The 15,426-nt window shown below is 48.1% G+C and overlaps 1 protein-coding gene across 3 annotated transcripts in view; it reads left to right on the forward strand.

Annotated features, from left to right (window-relative positions):
- SENP2 (SUMO specific peptidase 2) overlaps nt 1–6,170 on the forward strand; it is a 36,366-nt gene extending 30,196 nt beyond the window's left edge. For 2 of the 3 annotated variants that reach the window (XM_075556169.1, XM_075556170.1), the window contains exons 15-17: nt 1,555–1,639; nt 3,141–3,236; nt 4,890–6,170. In XM_075556169.1, coding sequence (XP_075412284.1) covers nt 1,555–1,639; nt 3,141–3,236; nt 4,890–4,952 — 244 coding nt within the window. In that variant the 3' untranslated portion in view covers nt 4,953–6,170. The remainder of the gene's footprint in view (nt 1–1,554; nt 1,640–3,140; nt 3,237–4,889) is intronic. The other variant, XR_012785716.1, reaches the window with a different exon arrangement.
- Nucleotides 6,171–15,426: the final 9,256 nt, after the last annotated feature.

The raw sequence follows: 15,426 nt of genomic DNA on the forward strand, positions 1-15,426 counted from the left end.
AAAATTAGCTATCAATAATAGCACATAGGAGTCCTGCCTGCGTGGGGCAAACAGTGAGTGGTTCGTTTCCACCCAGAAGTGCCTCAGAGTGACGTCTGGAGACGTGCCCAAGAACCAGCCTCTGGAACGCTGACACACGGGGGGCACGTGCACTGGGTCTGCTTTTCTGAATGCTTTTTAACTAAGAATCCGTATTCCAATTCTCTCACTTGTTCTCCAGCTATCTTTTGGGTCTCTACTCCCTGCTTTCGGAGTAAATTAAGTTAAAAAAAAAATCAAAGCTCACACATTTAGTTGGTGTTTCTTTGGTCTCCTTTAATTTGTAAGTCTTTCTACTTCTACACATATTTTGCTTTTCAGAGCAATGGCTTTTCTTTCTGTTTTGTTTTTCCATGTCCAGACCAATTGTCTTTTTTTAAACCTAAAAAAAAAAAAAAACCAAGAACCTGTTTTTAGTTGAGAAAAAGCAAGTTGCAAACAGAAACATGAAGAATGAGTTCAAAACAAATAATAAATAATAGTAAACAAAAAAGAATGAGTTCACTTCGTTAAATAAAACAAGTACTTGTGTGCATGGAAATAGAGTACTACACAGCAGACCATTCATAGTAGCTACTTCTGCACTAGTTATTTTAGGGGCAGGTCAGCAGTTCAAAACCACCAGCCACCCCTGGGGAGAAAGATGGGGCTTTCTACTCCCATAAAGAAGCAGTCTTGGAAACTCACAGGGACAATTCTACCCTGCCCTACAGGGTCACTCTGAGTCAGCACTGACTCGATGGGCTTTGAGTTTGTTTTTTAGTTTTGCTTTTTCAAAAGCGTGATTTGATTTTGTCAGGTCTTTACCCCGAAGTGGCCACACCAGTTGACTCACGCCAGCTTAGAGGGAGAAAGAGCAGCTTACTACAGGTATATCATTGAAGAGACTGACGGCAATACAAGCAATCTTTGTAGAATCATAGATAATATATACTACTGACTTGGAAACTTACACTTTGGGGAGCCACATCTTAATGTTTTACTTTAACTCAGGTTTCAGGGTTACTGTGGGGAAGCAGCTGTTGACCATAAGCAAGCGAACAGAACAGAACGGTCAGTTAAGTCTTAGGCCAGTGTCAGAATGCATCTGTGGACTTACTAGCTAGCAGGGCCTCCCTTCTCATCACGAATAGGTAAATAAGGGAAGCTCTCAGAGCTGCTGGCCCTTCGAGGTGACATCTGTATCCAACTTATTTTTCTTTGTGCTGTGTAGTGAGTTATAAAAAGCCCATAGAGACTGCATTAAATAAAATAGGCGAACTGTCTAAGTATTTTTACATCTAAGTAAAATAACTCGGGTCAACATGTTTTAATTTTGAAAAACAAGTGTGTACAATTTTTACAACAGAAATAAACCTAAATTAAATATGAAGCCATCATATTGAAGCAAACCTGATGGTGGCTGAGTTTGGGGAAGGCCTGTGTGTGAAATCTCAGCAAGGCCTGGTGGACAGGGGACCAGAGACTTGTTTCCAAGGCGACTCACGAGTTTGCTTCCTGTTGTTTTTTCTCCAGTCAGTATTTACAGGATGAAAGTAAGACCAAAAGAAACATCGATCTGAACCTTTTAGAATGGACCCATTACACCCTGAAGCCACACGTAAGTACAGATCCTCTGTCTACATTGAAATGCTCTGATGCATTTCATGCATCCCACATTGTCCAGCTGGATTTTCTTCCTCTCCTCTCCTCACCCCTCGGATGGGCATCCACATTTTTAAAAAAAAATCTTGTTATTGGGGGCTCGTACAACTCTTGTCACAATCCATCCATCCATTGTGTCAAGCACATTTGTATATTACCAACATAATTTTCAAAACATTTCTCTCTACTTGAGCCCTTGGTATCAGCTTCTCATTTTTTTAATCCTTTTATTAGGGGCTCATACAACTCTTATCACCATCCATACATAGATTAATTGTGTAAAGCACATTTGTACATTCATTGCCCTCATCATTCTGAAAACATTTGCTCTCCACCTAAGCCCCTGACATCAGCTCCTCATTTTTCCCCTCCCTCCCCGCTCCCCGCTCCCTCATGAACCCTTGATAACTTATAAATTAATATTTTGTCGTATCTTGCCCTGTCCGACATCTCCCTTCATCCATTTTTCTGTTGTCCGTCCCCTAGAGAGGTCATATGTAGATCCTTGTAATCGGTTCCCCCTTTCCAACCCACCCTCCCTCTACCCTTCCAGTATCGCCACTCACACCACTGGTCCTGAAGGGATCATTCGCCCTGGATTCCCTGTGTTTCCAGTTCCTATCTGTAGCAGTGTACAGCCTCTGGTCTAGCCAGATTTGTAAGGTAGAATTGGGATCATGATAGTGGGGGAGAAGGAAGCATTTAGGAACTAGAGGAAGGAAAGTTGTATGTTTCATCGTTGCTACATCGTACCCTGACTGGCTCGTCTCCTCCCTGAGACCCTTCTGTAAGGGGATGTCCAGTGACCTACAAACGGGCTTTGGGTCTCCCCTCCGCAGTCCCCCACTCATTCACTATGATACAATTTTTTGTCGGATGATGCCTGATAACTGATCCATTCGACACCTTGTGATCTCAGGCTGGTCTGCTTCTTCCATGTGGGCTTTGTTGCTTCTGAGCTAGATGGCTGCTGGTTTACCTTCAGGGCATCCACAGTTTAAGAGCAACTTCTGAGTCATTAGCAATTAATTTAGCAATTAACTTAGCCACTTACTTAAAACGTATGAAGATGTGTGGGACGTGCTAATATTTCCATCTGGTAGTTGTCCATGTTACAGTTAGGGTTTTCAGACCACATCTGCTGGTTTCCAAGCTTATTAGCCTGCTGCTCCCTTTTCAGAAGAACATGTACTCAGCACCTCCTTGGCAGTGGGAAAACTTATTCAATAGCTCATAATCCTGTATAAAGTGTGGGCATCTGCTTTTGAAGCCCCCCTGAGTCATTCATCAAGTAAGACTCATTGTGTGATAAATTGTGTCTGTTACCAAATTGTGTACCCTACCAAATTCAGTGTTTCCCTTTGTAGTAGTGTTCATTCAAAGCGATATTTAGAAGTCAGGCATTTGTATTTGATGATGTTTTACCCCTTCCTCTGTTTTTTGTGTTGTAATTTTAGGAGATTCCTCAGCAGTTGAATGGGAGTGATTGTGGAATGTTTACTTGTAAATATGCAGATTATATCTCTAGAGACAAACCTATCACATTTACTCAGGTGAGTGAAGACCCCACCTCATCCACTTACTCTTTACTGAGGCAGCTGAGCCGAGAGTACTTCGCCTATGCCTAACGCACATTATCCTGTCCCCACCCACGTGAGCTGGGCTTCTGCCAGTACTGTAGCCAGAGCCCAACTCCTGTCAGGATACAGATGCTCCAGTCCCTGGTGACCACTAGGACAGGCCACACCTTTGAACTGCAGTGTCCATGTACTCTTTGTGTCACGGAAGCACCAGATATGGAGCAACAAGGAAAGAAATCAGGCGACTGTGAATTTAGCTGCTTTTTCTCACTGTTCTAGTTAATTTTGGTTCTCTCTGGCTCTCCTTTCTATATCCAAGGGCAGTTCCTTTGGAATTGCCTTTTCCTTTAGCAGACCTGGATATGGTGGACGTTGTCTGTCAAACAAGAAGTCTTGAGTAGTAAGATGAGTCGTGCCTTTCCTAGCTTTGAGCAGTGTGAATTAATACAATTCTAGTCTAAAATAAAGACGTGTGTTACCGGCCATTCATCTAAGCAGTTTTACTACAAATAAATATGCCTTTGTTTGTTACTAGTTGTTTTGAGCTCTTTAGCATCACTTAAAAAACCCCAGTGTTGAGACTTCTTAGTCTCCCCCTTGGTAAGCAGTCCCTAGCTTATAGTCAAGGGATAGCGCCATCAGGAACACCGCAAGGCATGAGAAAGGATGAGCGAAGTTACAGGTAATTTTGGAATTGTTAAATGCTGCTGCCTTGAAAATTGACACGTGTAGTGAGTAGCAATTAAAGTAGAATAATGATTTATAGGTTTACTTGGTTTTTTTCTTTATTTAAAGGAATTTTGTTTTTCTCATAGAAAAGAATGTATTTAAAAAAAAAGAAAAGAATGTATTCATCTTATGCTTTAAATATGCACGCAGATTTATACATATACTTACATAAGATTTGTATATGTATACATAGAAAGCATGTATTCTATATATAGAAAATATATATGTATTCTATGTGTATATAAAAACTTTTCTATATGGGTCTATATAAAAGTTGCCTATTAAAAAAAAAAAAAAAGTTGCCTATTATCCACCATTAGATGTTTCCATTTTAGGTATACCGTATATACTCATGTATAAGCTGAGTTTTTCACAGCACATTTTTAATGCAGTTTTTGTGGTAAAATTAAGTGCCTCGGCTGATATTTGGGTAAGCTTATATTAGCGTATATACGGTACATTCATATTAAATTGCCATTGTGCTATTTGTTGAATTCTGCATTTATTTTTCTTACTGTGTAAGCATACTTTTGACATAAAATTAAACATACTATGAACCTTTTTTCCTGGCTTACTAAGTGTGTACCAAGATGTAACAGAAATCAAGGTTTGAGGGCAGGGAAACTAGATGAGCGTAAATGGAACAGCCAGAGGGAAATAATGAGCAAGTTGACACACTGTGATAAATGTTGCCAGTGTCACTAAACATACCATGTGAAGGTGATTTATCAAGTGGAAACCTAATTTGCTGTGTAAACTTTTCAGCCAACACACAATAAAAATATTTTAATGCATACTTAAAATAAAAAGCAGAGACTTACAGAAAAGATAGGGCCAGAAAAGCCACGTGTGAGGCTGTGCCCGTGTGATGCCTGTTGTCTGTGGGATTCTTTGCAGCACCAGATGCCTCTCTTCCGGAAGAAGATGGTGTGGGAGATCCTTCACCAGCAGTTGCTGTGAGAGCGCCCTGCCCGTCCCTCTAGCTGCTGCGGTCCCTTCCGGACAGTTCCATATACCTCATGCATTGTGGGTTAGAGAGGCCCCGCCCACAGCGCCTCGTCTCTTCCAGGTACTGAGCTGTCAGACGCCGTTCAGGCCTCTGGTGGCACCCAGTCCTGGCGTGGGGTGTGGACAGCTCCTTATAACCAACCCTGTTGGCAGGGGCTGCGCCTGGCCAGAGCCCTGGACTATCCAACCCACACAAGAACAAACGCTAATTAATAATTTTTTTGGGGGGGGGGAGTTTGTTTTTCCCTATGAATGTGGGAAATATAAGATCTAGTCTGTGAATTTTTTTCCTTTATTTTCCTTTTTTCTGTGTGTTCATGCGTATTCATTTCCTCCCTTAGTGGCAAACACGAAGAGCAGTGGCCATTTCCCCTGCTCTCTTACAGTAAGCCCTAAGTTACTTGTTTGAACTATTTATTTCTGAAAGTTAATCAGGCTGACACTCCCGCTGAAGCTCCTGAGAAGACTGCCGTGTAGGGGAAGAAGGTCGTCGCTCATGTCTCCACCGTGGGAGCAGCCACTGCCAACCTGACGCTTGACCGGAGAGCTTTTAGTTTGTTTGTTTGAGGCCTGATGGAGCTACCTGGTGGGGCCTCTCAGAAGACACCTGCCACTTCCCGAGTTGGCAGGAACTTGACTTTCTGAGCATCCTGGAAGAGCATCTTGGTCGCCCTAGCGAGCCTGCCCTTCCTGGAAACGAGGGAACTTGGCTTACTCCCCAAACTGGATTGGAAGTTAATATAAACCCCACATCTTTTCCACTCCATATCTGGCTGAGCATCCACCTCACAATTAGAAGGGCTGGCCTGAGCTGTTTATATCAAAAGATATTATTCAATGTAGGGCATTTTTCCTCCAAATTTCTTTCCTGTGAAAGCCAAAATGAACTTTTATACTCCTCGGGATTAACATTCCTCCCACCCTCCCCAAGCCCCCTGAAATCTGTGGAAGAAAAGTTAATACTCGGCTCGGAGGCTGCCACTTACCCAGTGATCTGTTTTGCAGATGAAAGTTTGTACTGAACTTTTTTGTTCATGAAAAACCCTACAGGTGTGGATGGGCATTTTTCATTTCAGAGAGTTTTAGAGTTGGTCAGGACAGTCTTTGCAAGTCCTAGTGCCTAGTGTTGCTTTTTTGATGTAATAAAAGGTTGTCTGGCAGAACCTGAAATGCATCTGCTGAAGTGATTTCTCGCCCTTTCCCCACTTCAACCACCCACACCTGTTCTGGAAACAACGTGAGCGGCAGAAGGGAGAGTGCTGGCACGTGTTAGCTGTGAGTCGTTGTCTCCCTCGCAGGGTCCCTGCTGTGGGCGCAGAGGCAGACGGGTGGTGGGTGCCCTTGCAGTGTTTCTGAGACGGCCCGGCTGTGTCCACTTGCCGCCAGATCCAAGCCCATGTGATTGGGTCCTTGTGGTTTGAGTTGGGGGTGCCAGCCCCCCCACCACTAATCATGGGTTCAGTAAGCACAATTGTACAGTTTATATATATGGTCATCGATAGCATGAGAGGTAAAAGAGAGATTAAGATAATGGAGTCAGGCATATTTCATGGTAGCAGTGCCCACCTCAGCCACGCTTGGTGGTCCATGTGGAGAGAGGGGGAGAGGAAGGAGGACAAGGGGAAAGGGCACGGGGAGGAGAGGGAGACCAGCAAGAGAGGCCTCTATTGCTAACCCAGGCTTATGTACCTTTGGGGGTGTGCAAGCCCCCTAATTACAGGTAAAGACATACGTCACAGGAAGGGTTTGCACTATAGGTTACACAGCAGTGAGGGGGTGGTCTAGGACATACACGCAATAGCAAAAGGAGGGATTGGGGGTATACATGTGACCAGATTTAGGATGGCAGCTTAACTTTGACCTGTTCCCTGGATCTCCATAGGAACCATTATCACTTACAGGAACCAAATCAATGACTGCAGGTGTCCATTGTCCTTAACAGCAGGGAGCGGGGCTGGCAACTGATCGCCCTCCAGGAGGATGACTGTGAGGATCTGACCTCCCCCACAGGTGCTGACCATATTGAGCAGATGCCCAACCTTTCTCCAGCTGAGGCTGCCTTGATGCCTTCCTGCTGCCCGCTGCCTGTGCCTCCGCCTCCCCCTGCCCCGCAGACTTCTCTGCGGAGCCAGTGAGTGCTAGGGCCAGCAGCAAGGCACCACAGCTTGAGAGAGGACAAGGTTCCGGACTCTGCCTGGTTCCCACTCCGCAGAGTAAGTTCAGCCTGCAATCAGAGCTCTGTTCTGTGGCGGGAGGGGTCTGGAGTCTGCCCAAATGAAGGAGGCCGGGGTGACGCCAGGCCTTGAAGGGCAGCCTGGGAGTGCTCGCTGCAGCCTCCCACTGCTGTCTGTGTGCCCCTCAGGAGGGGTGGGTGGGGGGACAGTGGTGCTGTGAGGTACTGTAGGGTGGCTGCTGTCCTCACTGGCAAGTCTCCCTTGGTGCAGAGAGAGGTGTTGGGAGCAGATTTTTTCCCCCTCTTAAAGATTGTAAGTGGTTGAGTGATAAGAACAGGCTAATTTTACCAATACCAAGTTATCACTATTAAAACCAGTGCTGGTTCTTTTGTCAGAGCTTGTGGCCCTTCAACCTCCTTCTTAAAGTAGCTACACATCTGCCCTAAGGGCTGAGGCATGTACAAACGCAGTGGGCACTGCTTGTCCCTCAGACCTGTCCCAAGCCTGTGGCCCAGACGGCACTTCAGGGCGCTGACCTGCTGTCCCAGCAGCTGAGCGTTTTCCTTCCTCTTCAACTCTGCACCCAACGTGGGGCAGCCCCTGGATATGGGGCTGTTTGTGTGCTGGGGCCACAGTGGGGGTGCAGGTATTGGGCCTCAGAATGCAAACCAATGGGCAGTAGAGGGAAGCTTGTTTGTAGCAACTCTAGTGTGATAGCCTCCGCTGTTGAAATGGGCTTTTGTGGGAACTGACTGAGAAGCGAACCTCTTCATAACTGTTTCTTTAGGAGGGCACTCCCAAGCACCTGCTAGCCAACCAGACTTGTAGTACTCTCTGTAATGGCGAAAGTGAGGAACAGGGAGGAAGACGGACATGACGGGACAGGGAGAGCAGAAACAAATAGCTTTATCAGGTGGGGGGAGCCAACAGGTCAGGGAAGTCGAGCTCAGCAGCTGGGGGCTAGGCCTTTAAAGGGGTGGTGAGGAAGCTAGGGCAATTAGCACATCGGGAGTGGAAACCAGGAGAATTGCTTGTCTGCTTGTGGACTCCTTGCTGCTTGCTTTGAGCCAGGAATGTCTGGTTTCAGTGGTTACCTGATCTGGCGCCGGCTGCTGCTGACCTTGGGGATGTGCAAGGAAGCACGTGCAGGGCCCGGCCCTGCTTCAGCTTGGTCCATACGGGGCTGCCTGGTTCAGACCCGACCCAAACACTCGTGCAGAGGCCATTGGAGAGTGGACCTGGCAGATTGCGTGGCTTGATTTTCTCCTCCTACGACAGGGCTTTCTTTCGTGTGTTGACCAATCAACTAACCCCTTTCATCCATGGTTTTTGAGTTTCTTTCATTTATTATAACTCACAGTAACAAAGTTAAATGTGAACAGAACACACACGATCACACAAAACACTTGCCTGCTTATCCTTGCTAGTGGTAGTTCCTTTAAATGTGGATTGTGACCACTCAAGTTGATTTCCCCACTCAGCAGAGGGCAGAAATCTATAGTGTTCTATGTGAACTGGAAGCGAGATGCAAATTATGTCCCAAGTGATCGCGCTTGGGGCCACAGAACCATGGGGACCGTGAAGCTGCTGGGCGATGCATCTAGCGCTCCCGGGCAAACAGGCCAGAAGCCTGCAGACGCCCAGTGGAGGTGCGTGAAGGGCTCCTTTCCCCACATCCATGCTGTTGTTTCTCAATACGTGTGGTAGAAGTCCTCTCACGTCTCGATCGGACTTCACACGGAAGGGTTCCATAGGCGAATATGTGGGCGAGCCATGTCCTCTCTTGCTGGGGAGCCTAGGAAACGTTCCGGACATTCTCCACTAACAAAATTGGTTTCAGTCCAACATCTCCCACGGTGAGTCTCTCTTGGCAATTTCTACTGATTTATCAAATCTCTGTATACTAGTCATTAAATTTACGCATTTATCTTTGTTGGTTCCTTCCTCTTCTCAGGCATATTTTTGTCGTAAAAATATTTACTTAATAATTGCCCACTGAGGAGATGGGCAAAGGACCTGAGTAGAAGCTTCACAAGAGCAGAAATCCGAATGGTCAATAAACATGAGAAAATGTTCCCCATCATTAGCCATAAGAGAAATGCAAATTAAAACAACAATGAGATAACACCTAACACCCTAAAAGGTAGCCCAGTTCAAAAAGTCTGAAAGCAACAGGTGTTGGAGGGGCTGTCGGGAGACAGGAACTCTGATCCACTGCTGGTGGACCTGTAGGTATGTACAGCCACTGTGGAAGTCGATCTGGCGACATCTAAAACAGGTGGAAATCAAGCTGCCATACGACCCAGCCATCCCCCTCCAGCAGAATTGTTCCTGATATGAAAAGATTCTCAGGGTATAAGTACGGTGGAGCTCCTGGGTGGTGCTCAGTAAACTTGTTTGGCCGCGAACCAAGAGGAGGGAGCTTCACGGCCCCCTCTGGTACCTTGGAAGAAGGGTCCGGCGAGCCACTCCCAAACCTTTGGCAACCCTCGAAGCAAGGCTCTAACAGCAAGAGCTGTGTGTTTTCCCAGGAGGTTTTCTGTCTCTGCTTCTAAAGGTGGCTTCTAACCTGGCTTCTAACCTGTCTGGTGTCAACAGAGCGGGATGCTCGCTTGCTTGGGTTGGCAGCGAGATTTATTTGACCCACTCTGAAGGGCAGCCACATCACGTGACCTAGATTGTCGTGACTGATATGGTGGCCGTTCATTTCTCTGGCTTCTATCTTGTCCCTAACACGTGGAATGTAATTGTTTTTCCCTAATGCAGACTTGGGGAAAAGACCCTCTGCACCATTCCTTTTGTGCTTCGTACAGTGTACCTTAGCTTTTGCTCAACCTTAAAGTTCACGCGAAACTCACACTCTCCTGTCATTTGTAAGGAAAAACACCAGCAACAGTTATCACACAAACTCTGTAGTCAATAAACATTAAGGGATCTCATTTTAGTGGGTAACTTTGACTACCTTGATCTTTACATTTTTCTTTCCAGAGGAGGAAGGCGGGGAGGGGCTCCCAGTGGTTTGAAGCAAGACCCTGACATCATCAGTGTCGTTCTGCTTGTAAATACGTGCGCAAGGTCGCCCAACCGCAACCCAACGAGACTTTTCTAATACCACCTAATACTTAGCTTCCTAGGAAAACCTGCTTGTTTAATAAATGTCTGATTATATTTCCTAAGAAAGACCTGCAGTAGGCTAACTGTTGTCCACCCTCTCCCCTCACCAATCAGATAAGCCCCAATCCTCGTCCCTGGAATCTCTTACCTTATCTGACAACCACGCCTGCCTTCTATGGCAAAAGATGCGATTAAACTGGTGTTTTGAGATGAGGTGTTTATCCTGGACCTATGAATAGCTGCTAACTGTATTCCCATGCATCCTTATAAGAGAGGTAGAAAGGGACTCTCAGCTTGAATGTGAACACATGGTGTGCAGAAGGCTACGATGACACTGGGCGTGCAGGGTCCCCAGATGGGTGAAGGCTCCGGGGAATCCCCTCTGACCACAGCCCAGGATGTCAATAGCCTTGCTCTCAGACAGAGAACATGGTAAAGCCGCTTGTGGCAGGTGTGGTTAGGTCCAAATGTAACCCCTTAGCATTTGATCTCTCTTTTGACCCATTTTAAATTTGCTTGTTTTTAATTTTTTCTGCTTTCTTTTAAAAACATCATTTTATTGGGGGCTCATACAGCTCTTATCACAATCCATACATCCATCCACTGTGTCAAGCACATTTATACATTTATTGCCATCATCATTCTCAAAACATTTGCTTTCTGCTTGAACCTTGGTATCAGCTCCTTATTTTCCCCTCCCTCCTCACTCTCCCTCCCTCATGAACCCTTGATAATGTACAGATTATTTTGTCATGTCTTTCACTGTTGGACATCTCCCTTCACCCACTTTTCTGTTGTCCCTCCCCCAGGAGATCCTCGTTCTGCTTTCTTTTCTATTGAGTTTTCTATGTTGTCGTTGTTGGATTTGTTTGTTGTTTGTGTTTGTATGACTCTTAAGACGAGTATAGGTGATCTATAGCAAGAGGCCTGGCACGGGAGGTTGGAGGGCGCTGGGGAGTTAAGCAGAACATGTTCTGAAATGGACTGGGGTGATGATCTCACAATTCTCTTTAGTCTACACACAGAGGAGCCCTGGTGGCGGAGTGTGGTTATGTGTTGGGCTGCTAACTACAAGGTCAGCAGTTCAAATCCACCAGCTGCTTCTCGGGAGAAAGAAGGAACTTGCCACTCCGGTCAAGAGGAACAGTCTGGGAAACTCACAGGGGCAGTTCTACGCGTCCCATCAGGTTGCTGTGGGTCAGCATCGACTCGGCGACCAGTTTGGTGTGGGTTTATTGATGCATAGTAACAAAGTATGGAGTTTTTTGAAATGGAGTTTTTTCTGAAACCCGTAAGTGTGAGAGGTACCTGGACTGAGGTATAGAAATACGGCTTCAGCCCCTTGTCTTCTCCGAGCTCTTTCTCTGGCATTTAATAGTGGAACGAGATATCTTTGTTTGTTTTGTAAGTAACTTACTACTTTGGCCAGTATTCCCTTAGAAGGTTTAGCCTTATCAAAAGCAAACTCTGCCAGTATGTGTCAAGCTGTCTGTCTTGCTACAGTGAGATGCTGGGTGGCTGCTATAACAAAGAGCGTCCCAGGTGTAAGTGAGATCGCTCGCTCTGAGGGACTGGTGTCGGGCTAAGCAGCAGTCTGGTCTGGTGCTGATGTGGCTGCCGCAATGTCAGGGACTGGCTACCCTTGTGCTGATGCCCGTCCCTGCTCCCACCACCCCATCTGCATCCTTGTCTGAAAGGGTGTGTTCTGTAGACGCGGCTAGTGAGCCCCTTGCTGTCTTTTCCTGTGGTTCCATGAAACTAGACCAGCGGTTCTCAGCCTTCCTCACACTGCGGCCCTTTCATACGTACAGCTCAGGTGGTGGGGACCCCCCAACCATAACATGATTTCCGTTGCTACTGCAATTTTACTACTGTTACGAATCGGGTGAATGCTGTGAAAGGGTCGTTTGACTCCCAAAGGGGTCGTGACCCACAGGTTGAGAACCGCTGTTCTAGACTGATCTCACAGGGGGGAAGACAGACTGGAATGGGGTGATTGGGGCAGGGATATGTTTTGGAAATGATGCCAACCTAGGTACAAATGTGCTTGATACAATTGATGCATAGATTGTTATAAGACCTGGAAACACAGGGAATCCAGTAGTGAGATTCCAGGGCCAGTAGTGAGAGTGGTGATACCGGGAGGGTGCAGGGAGGGTGGGGTAGAGAGGGTGAACCCATTACAAGGATCTACATATAACCTCCTCCCTGAAGGATGGACAACAGAAAAGTGGATGAGAGGAGACGTCAGACAGTGTAAGATATGACAAAATAATAATAATTTATAAATTATCAAAGGTTCATGAGGGAGGGAAGAACAGGGAGGGAGGGGGAGAAATGAGCTGATGCCAGGGGCTTAAGTAGAAAGCAAATGTTTTGAGAATGATGAGGGCAGCAAAATGTACAAATGTGCTTGCCACAATTGATGTATGTATGGATTGTGATAAGAGTTGTGTGAGCCAATAAAATGATTAAATTTTTTTAAGTTTTAACTAAATACATAAATAAAAAATAAAAGCAGAGCTGGTTACTAAGGGGTGGGATCACCTGCTGGCTGGGGAGGTGAGAAGCTGGTGGCTGTCCTGAGAGCCAAGCTGCTGTCCCATGGAGCTTGGCTGGCCCAGGGACATGCTAGTGTGAGGGGTACTGTCTGCCCCAGCCTGGCCTGGCCTGCCCCCGTTGGCCAACCTGGGCCACTACTTAGCCCATGGAGCTGCCTGCCCAGGCTGTGCCATGGCATCTACAGGGTGGCCTGCCTAGGGGCAGCCTCGGGGTACCTGCTGCTGTCAGAACTGGCTGTCCAGCTGTGCCTGAACTACCCTGCGCTGCAGCAGCTGCCGCCTCAGCCTGTCGTGGATGTGTGCCTGCCGCTGGGGTTGTGCCTGTGTTCGTGGCAGTCAGTGCCTAGACTGCTAATCGCTGCGGTCCTGGAGAAAACAGCGCGCGTCCACTTAGAACACGGCTTTGTTGGACGTGATTTTCTTTTCCTGAGCGAGCTGGAGCTGTGAAGAATGAAAGACAGGGCCTTTGTATGTAGCTTCGATGCGCTCGATTCAGTCATTAATCTCACACGGATGGGGTGAGCCTTAAATCTCAGTTCATCAGCACCAATGGGAGGCCGGTGGGCAGGCTAAAGGGTGGCAGTGTCAGTCATGGCAGACCTCGGGGCTGGGAGCGCTGCCTTTAGTCACAACAGCTGGGGTGCCAGAGGCCAAAGGAACTCCCAGTAGGCTCCAGGATGCCGAGGGGCTGGGACGCAGAGATGACTGAGGCTGGCAGCCCAAGAGCGAGCTGTGGGATCCCTTCACGCGAGGCAGCACAGGGTGGCCTTGTTCTCCCGGGGATTGGGGAACAAGAACTGGGCCAAATGCTTTTCACACGGGCTGGGTGCTTTTCCCACCTGTCTGCAACGGCCTCCGCCCACATGCCAAGCCAGTCTTAGGCCCTGCCAGGCGCCTGCGGGGCCCTGTGGCGCTCACAAGAGCTGAGCATGCGCGCGAAATAACCGAGCACCTGGTCTCTGAAAACGGGCTGCAGGGGAGGAAGTCTTAGCGACAGTCAACTGGCCGTTTGCCTCCTGCCTCCCCTGGTGGTGCAACCCTCAGGCAGCCATGGTGCTTGGTAGCAGGGCAAGTTGGCATCACCTCGACAAGTCAAAGGGAAAGGTTTTCCTGGCTTTTAATGGGCCCTTTAAAAGCCTGACATTAAACTGCAAACCTGCCACCTGGAAAAGCAGGTGAAGCGATGGAACACGAGCGTCCTTCTCGCAGGTTCTGAATCTCCTCTCTCCTATGAAATCCCTCTTGACAGTCACTACCGAACCCACGCGGCGTCTTTCTCTGCCCCGCTCTCTAACCGGATCACCGCACCCCGGGGGCAGCACCGCGTGCCTGCAATTCTGGCTCCTCGTGGCATGTGGCTACCCCAGGACACACACAGGGCCGGAGGTCTCAGGCGATGGGACCTTATCGCATCAGAGTGGAAGGAATTCAGGAAGCCTCAAAATTCTGCTACTTTGGACCCAGGGGTCCCCCAGCCACCGCGGTTCTAGAGTTGCCCGAGTCCCTTCAAACTCATGGGGATCCCGGGTGTTTGGGGCACAGCTGAGCTCTGTGGGGTCTGACCTTTCAGAAGCCCACCACCAGGCTTTTCCTTCAAGGCAATTCCGGGTGGACTCGAACTGACCACCTGTTAGTATCAAACTTGGGTCACCAAACCTACGGCCATCATGGCGATTTCATCACAGTGATGCCGTGGAAGACCCCTGGGACCTCGCTGTTGGCAGTCCAGTGCTTACCTGACAGCCACGAGGGCTCCCAACCCCACAAAGCCCGACCACACCCCTGCGCAGTCACGTGAGGCACCCTGGTGGTGCAGTGGCCAAGCAGTGGCTCACCTGTCTGTCCCCAGCGGCTCGAGTAGACGAGTGGGGCTGGCTGCTCCTGCAGATTCGTCTAGGACAGCGGTTCTCAACCTTCCTCATGCCGCGGCCCTTTCATACAGTTCCTGTTGTGTTGACCCCCAACCATAACATTATTTTTGTTGTTACTTCATCACTGTAATGTTGCTACTGTTGTGAATCAGGTGACTCCTGTGAAAGGGTCGTTTGAACCCCAAAGGGGTCTAGACCCACAGGTTGAGAACCGCTGGTCTAGGAAACCCCGCGGGGAAGCTCCGCTGTGCTGCAGGCGCACCGAGGGGGAACTGCCTTGAGCGTGCCGAGTCTAGTTTTCGGTGGAGCTGTGGTGCTGCGGAGGTGGGCCTGGCTGCTAATGGAAAGCCCAGCGCTCCATGGAACAATGTGACAGCCTGCCTCGCGCAGATCCATGGGCCCTCGAAAGCCCAGGGGCAGACCTACTGTCCTGCCAAACCACTCAATGGTAATGGGTTTTTGTTTGGGTGCAAATATTAGTTCTCTAGTCCTCAGATTGCTTTGACTTTTACCAGCTGCCTCTTCATAGACCCACAGGTCTCTACACGCCGTCTCCAGTGGGGGCAGGGCCTCCCTCGCCCAGCCTCTTCCCAGCGTTAAGGGCCCAGGTCGCCCACCTTGCCCTCCTCCAGTCTAAGGGGCTGCTGGCTTACAGTGCTTCCTCCTTGAATGGTCGGGCAGAGAACACCCTACCCTCATAAACAAT

Source organism: Tenrec ecaudatus, chromosome 8, assembly GCF_050624435.1.
Source record: "Tenrec ecaudatus isolate mTenEca1 chromosome 8, mTenEca1.hap1, whole genome shotgun sequence".
Classification (NCBI taxonomy): domain Eukaryota; kingdom Metazoa; phylum Chordata; class Mammalia; order Afrosoricida; family Tenrecidae; genus Tenrec; species Tenrec ecaudatus.